Genomic DNA, 6,395 nt, shown 5'->3' with positions numbered 1-6,395 from the left:
CACCAGACAGCTGCTCTCCCTCTCTCTCTTTGCAGTCCACACCATTAAAACTCGGAGCAGTTATATGTGTGTGTGTGTGGGGGGGGGGACTTCAAAGCGTCTGCAGCGCTTCCTTCACTGCTCTGGAGTCCGCTGGAAGCATGGAGACGCTGTGCGTAAAAGTCCAAAGAAAAGGAAACCCACCTGTATGGATGTACTGTACTGTGTGTGTGTGTGGGGGGGGGGGCAGCTGCCTGTGCCCCCCCCCCCCCCCCTCTGGGCGCAGGAGGCTCTGCTCCTTTGTAGAGATGATTAGCATGATAATAATGTGTACAGAACGTGTATAATAAGCGAGGCACAGCCTCCAAAACAAATGCGCAACAGCAAAAATACTCCACGCGCAAAACTGTTTTTGTTGGTTTTCTTCATTGCGCCAAGTCATCCGTCCCGCAGCGTGAGAGCGCACCGAACAGAAGTCACCAGACGAGGCCAACACCTGTCGCTGTCTGCAGCAGGGCCCTTGTTTCCACCGGCTGGCGGCGTTCAGGCCGAGGGGCCGCGGGCGGCAGCAGCTGCCAACTGAAGGCATCGCGTTACGTCCGCAGAGCAGAGGCGCACAAAGGAGGAGAGACAACAGATCAAGTCACGTGCGCTCAAAGGGAATGGGACATTTCCATCTGTAAATGTTTGTGTGCTTTTCCTTCCACCCGAAGATAGAGTCAACATGACAGTTTATTCTGTCAGAACTGAGGATGGAATGAACCGCTCTTTGTCCGCATAATTCATTTGGCGCAGCTGAATCTGAGTGAACAGAAGGAGGAGACTGGGGGGGTGGGATGTGGGGGGGGGGTAACTAACCCAACACAATGCCTGATTAAAGCCCGTGCAGCTCCTCGGGGCGCACAGCGGGGCAGACTGCACGCACAAAAGCGCCGCGCGCTCATTGGCCGCGTCCATGTGCGCCCTGTTGTCCCCCCAGCGCGAGCAGCTCGGCCTCCATTCACATGTTAATAAGGCCCTATAAATACCAACAGCCACTCAGCGCCGGCAGCACGACTCTATAGGCCTCGCCTCGTTCATGGTTCCAAACCCCGCGCGCCGCTCGGGCTGCAGACCACTCCGTGGGTGAACGCCCCACCATGGCCCCGTCGGTTCGGCCCGGCAGCAGCGACGTGTGCGCGGAGGATGACGAGACCTGCGGGGTCCAGAGAGCAGACAGGAAGGTAGGCGCTGCGGGGGATGCCCGCATCTGTCAGGCTGCGCAGCAGAAGCAGCTGGATCTTTGGTTCTGTTCTCCCGCAGATCAGGAAACCTCTGGTGGAGAAGAAGAGGCGAGCGCGCATCAACGAGAGTCTGCAGGAGCTGCGGACTCTGCTGGCAGACGCAGACGTGAGTGCGGATGAGCGCGCGCGCACATCCGGCGCCCTGTGAGGTCTGAGGAGCAGAGCTGCTTCTGATGGAGCTCTTGGCTTGTTTTGCAGTTTAACTCGAAGATGGAGAACGCAGAGGTTCTGGAGATGACGGTGAAGAAGGTGGAGGACGTCCTGAAGAGCCGCAGCCAAGGTCAGCCTGACTCTCATCCCTGTCAAGTGTTCTGGTTTTGCCTTTGGACTCTTCCATTGAATCCTTGTTATTCTTGAGATCAGGAAGAGTCAGATTTTTGCTAGAATTATTGCCCTCATCTGCACCCCTTCTATTGTTGAAGCAGCTGATCGACAGATCAAAAACCCTTCGATTTTTAAACCTCTGCTCTGAAATAACATGAAAAACATGCACAATGATGGTTGCAGATTCTCAGCACCTGTTGTGGTTCCATCAGCTTTGAGGCTCACATACTTTTAGTCAGCCTTCTAGATCTGTTGACTGTCTCCATGATGCAGTCTGACTGCATCATCTGCTCAAAAGCAGCTTCAGAATCCAACGTTCTCCTGCAGTTCTGAAGTTCTCTTTGACCAATACTCTGAGGAACAGCCGTCACGCGGTTGACTAATTCTATTTTTCTTGGTGTTAACCAGAAAGTTCTTGTTGGAGACAGTGGAGAGAAATGGTCCTTGAAGTCCAACTCTGATTACCCTATTACCTGTTCCCAGTGGTCTTTTAATTATGATGATGCAGTTTTTAGACAAAATCTAAAAACCTGAGTCATTTTCACAAACAGCCAGCAAAACCAGATGAGCCATATTTTTAAAAGTGGGTAGGAAATGAGGGGCCCAGTTGGGCTTGTCCACAGTTTCTGTGGTGGCTCCCACCTGTGTTTGCTAGGGCTGGGTATCGATAATCATTTCTAGAAACAAATCGAATCGATTCTGATATTTTTTTCTTGATGTTTTCAATTCTTTAATTCAATTTGAGTTCACACATGTAAACACATTTGTTTAGAAATACATTAATAAGCCACTCTATGATTTGGATGTTAATCTGATCCAGTTCACATACTGTAAATGTATCAGTGAAATAATGAGATTGTTAATATCATCCAGTGTTACATGGATTCTCTAAAGGAGAAGTTCTAACTAAAATGTTCAGATCATTAACATTGGAAACATTGTTCTGCTTCTCCTGGAGGACGTTTCAGTTTGACCACTAGGTGGTGATTGTGCTATATCATTACACCTTATTACAGAAGAAGAAGAAAGTATGAGGGGAGAAAGTTTGCTTTTTTTTTAGATCACAAATTACTTTAAATATATATTCTTAAAAGAGTTTGGAAATCATGTGTGTGAGTTTATAAAGATGTTCATTTAGTCAGAAATGTATGTTTAGGTCAACCGAGCGTTAGCTTTCGCGGTCCTATGGGAAAGTCCATTAAACGGTAGCATCAAGCTAGCAGACTTTAGCTTTTATGTGCTAAATCGATTTACAGTATATCTTTCATGAATTGATTCAGATTGATTAATCTATTTTTTAACCCAGCTCTAGTGTTTGTCCACTTTGGCTTAAGTGGGCACTAAGTGGGTAGGCTCTCTATGCTAGTCTAGTGGATGGTGGAGCTCCCTATCTTGTTACACCAGAGCTTGCTAGCTTGCTACAGAGGAGCTCGCTAGCATGCTAAAGCGGAGTTTGGTAGCTCGCTACAGGGTAGGTTGATAGCTCAATGCAACTGCACTCGCTAGCTTGCTACAGGGAATCTTACTAGCTTGATACAGAGGAGTTTGTTACAGCATTACTTGCTAGGTTGCCAAAGATGAGCTCGCTAGCATGCTACAGCGGAGCTCAATAGCATGCTATGCTGTTCACCAGGCGACTGCTAGCAAGCCTACCCACTGAATCCCCACTCACGCCAATGGGGCCCACATTTTCAGACCGCTTTTAAACCACATGGCATTACGGGGCCCACTTGGCCTTACTGGCTGGGATAGTTTCTGCAGAGCGGCAGGAGCTCATTAGAGGGCGCAACTGTAAGTAAGCCCTCCCCCATTTCCCATCACCTATGTGTTTTAATGTTTCCTGCTATCTTACAACTTAACATCAACCAAAATGGGGAGCAACATCGGAGCCGAATTCCAGCTCAGATGTTCATGGATCCATTTGTCTGCAAGTGGATGCATCAGAATGGAGCATGTGTCTGTCCAGAGTATTTTATATGTAGAAAATAAAAAAAATTCAAACGGCAACAAAGAAATACTCAGAAATTCCATAAGAACACATTTTAAAAAAGCTCAAAACACCATTGTCAGGAGGAGAGCTTTTAAAATCCAAAACCTCCCAGCGGATTTTGAAGCAGATTTTTGGTTCCTTGTGCTCACTTGTGTCCTGTATTGTCGGCTCATCGTAGAGAAAGACTCCCTGAACCGTGAGGCCAGCGAGAGGTTTGCGGCCGGCTACATCCAGTGCATGCACGAGGTCCACATGTTCGTGTCCAGCTGTCCGGGAATAGACGCGGCGGTGGCAGCCGAGCTCCTCAACCACCTGCTGGAGTGCATGCCGCTGAACGAGGACCACCTGCAGGACGTGCTGATGGACCTGATCACAGACAGCAACAGCAGCACTTGGACCGGCGGCGGGGAGGCGCTGTCCGCCACGCTGGCCTCTCCGGGGGGAAGCAGCCTCTCCAGCTGCGAGGTCTCGGCGCTCTCCCCGGCCACGTCCGCCCCGTCCAGCGAGGACTCGTGCTCTGACCTGGACGAGGTGGACAGCGAGCACCACCACAGCTCGACGGAGGTCGCCGGGGCTCTGAGCACGCCCGCCATGGCCTTCCCTCACTTCATGTGGAGACCTTGGTAGCACAGAGTGGTGGATTCAGAGCAGCTGGAATATTGAGTTTCTGTGTGTGACTTCAACAAACGCAGAAGCTTCTGGTCTCTGCTCGTGGAGATAAACAATTCAAGTTGACATCAGAAAACTCATGGAAGTGTTGTGGATTTCTTATAAGGAGCAGCTTTCTTTTATCTCCCTGTTGGGGCCCCTCCAGTCAGGGACCCCCCCATCCTGACACTTCCCTTCACACCTGCTGGAAACAAGCCTTCCCTTTCAAGCCTGGAAACTCAACAATAGATGGTGTTTGTGTGGAGCCAGAGGACAGAAAAGCTCTTTTTTAGAAGCAGAATTTGTCTTTGCAATACTTCTTTTAATATAAATATTTTAATGGTATTTGGTAGTTTATTGATAAACTAGAAACTCTACATTGTAATGCTTATAGAAGTGATCATTTTGAAGCTGGTCAAATAAAATATGCATCTGGATGGCTTTTGTCTCCTCATAAAACACATTAACCCTTTGATTACCCGAAAAGAAAATAGAAAATAAACAGAAAAATAGATTTTCTTCTGCTGCTTATTTCCTTGGTACGGAGTCCCTAAAGGGACATCAAAGTAAAAGAAATAAAAAACTTTTTTTTCTAAAAATACTTAGAGGCTCTGTTAAAAAAAAAGTTCTGGTTACTAACTAGAACTTGCTTTTCTAAAAATTAAATTACTACAGAACCACAATTTATAACCGGCACCCACCAGATAGTAACTGTTTTTTTTAAAATGGAATTCATAAAAAAATGTTCTGGTTTCTAATTTACAGCAGTTACGACCTGGTGTGCATTTGTTACTAACCAGATTTTTTTATTTCAATATTTGGAAAAAAAACCAAAACCTTCAATTAATTTTGTTCTTCAATTTCTGTTTAGGGAGGGGCTCTGTACCTTGGGGAATAAAACACACAGTCAATATTTTTAAATATATGCCTTCTAAATGTTTCCGAGCGTTTGGTTGAGCAGGCAGTTAAAGGGTTAAAGACAGTGAACTGTTTGTGTTTAGAAAGCATCTAAAAGGTATTCTCTCAGATTAAAACAAGTTTGATAAGTGGCCAAGAAAGGCCCTTTTTGCCTATAAGCGACCAGCTGAGTGTTTTATTTGTTGTTATGTTTGGAGGTGCAGCCCTACATTCGTTCAGACATTGTAAGGGAAGTTCCTGTGTAGCAAAAGCTGAAGTATGTCTCTCCCCTCAAGTGTCCTCCTTCTCACCTGCAGCTCAGCTCTTCACAGACTCCTGTTACATCCTGGCCGGACCAGCCGTCCACCTCTTTCTTTTCTTCTCCAATGTCACTCGCACTCAATGACCCCAAAGGTTTCATCATAAAAAAATAAATAAATAAAAAGGAAACTTGAAACGGATTTTTCCAATGCATGTAATATATTTAGTGAAACACGTTTCACCACTGAGTGAATAAAAGGAGATTTGTCTGAGCAAATAGGAAACGGAGGTGTGAAAGTTGACAGGCGATCAAAGCATCAAAGCCAGTGAAATCCCAACAAAGTTCAACCGGTTCGCTGTCCTAGAGAACCTGGTTTCATACAAGATGGTGAGCTGGAAACTTTTAGTTAGCAGGCTGAGGGGTTAGAAAAAGTGGGTTTGGACACGAGTCAAAGTCAAGGGTCTCCAGGCCCCAGTTAAAAAAAAGCTTTTCAAAAGTTTTTAAGTTTTAAAAATTGACATTCTGCTAGCTTTTTGAGCTATTTTGGCATTTACTATGTACAGAGGTGATTTCCTGTTGAAGCCTCTCGAGGAGCCGATAGGTTCAGTTTATGTGCCAATACTTTGCCACAGTCTGTTACTTTGTTTTGATTTGTTTATTTTCTTTGTAGAGATATTCAGAGAGAGAAAGATGACTGAGATTAACTCATGAAGTGGTGATGTAAATAAAACAAAAAATAGCCGTTTTGGAGTCTGGCCAATATTTACACATTAGTAGCTACTAGCTCATTTTTGGCTTTTTCTGTTTTTTAGGATATTTGGAAGTTTAAGATATTTTGTCAGTTCATGCTAGCTGTTTAGGCTAATCTAGTTTTTATTTATATATATATATATATATATATATATATATATTATGCCAATTTGGCATTTAGCTGATATTTTTTGCCAACTATCAGCTTCAGTGTTTTCAGCTATGCTCAATTTCAGCATCTTCAGCTATCAGCACTATCATC

At 45.5% G+C, this 6,395-nt stretch overlaps 1 protein-coding gene across 1 annotated transcript; it reads left to right on the top strand.

The window, feature by feature from the left end:
- Nucleotides 1-816: 816 nt before the first annotated feature.
- Nucleotides 817-5,564, top strand: her13 (hairy-related 13). The gene is made up of 4 exons (XM_024258193.2): nucleotides 817-1,202; nucleotides 1,282-1,368; nucleotides 1,461-1,542; nucleotides 3,755-5,564. Exons 1-4 carry the CDS (start codon nucleotides 1,119-1,121, stop codon nucleotides 4,201-4,203), a joined length of 702 nt encoding a protein of 233 aa, XP_024113961.1. The 5' UTR covers nucleotides 817-1,118; the 3' UTR covers nucleotides 4,204-5,564.
- Nucleotides 5,565-6,395: the final 831 nt, after the last annotated feature.

This window comes from Oryzias melastigma, linkage group LG13 (assembly GCF_002922805.2).
Source record: "Oryzias melastigma strain HK-1 linkage group LG13, ASM292280v2, whole genome shotgun sequence".
Lineage (NCBI taxonomy): Eukaryota > Metazoa > Chordata > Actinopteri > Beloniformes > Adrianichthyidae > Oryzias > Oryzias melastigma.
This window is presented reverse-complemented; position numbering and strand designations above follow the sequence as displayed.

Coding starts and splice junctions, on each gene's coding strand:
- her13 (XM_024258193.2), top strand. CDS start 1,119: ATGGCCCCGTCGGTTCGGCCCGGCAGCAGCGACGTGTGCGCGGAGGAT. Junction 1,203..1,281: donor TCCAGAGAGCAGACAGGAAG/GTAGGCGCTGCG, acceptor GTTCTCCCGCAG/ATCAGGAAACCTCTGGTGGA. Junction 1,369..1,460: donor CTCTGCTGGCAGACGCAGAC/GTGAGTGCGGAT, acceptor CTTGTTTTGCAG/TTTAACTCGAAGATGGAGAA.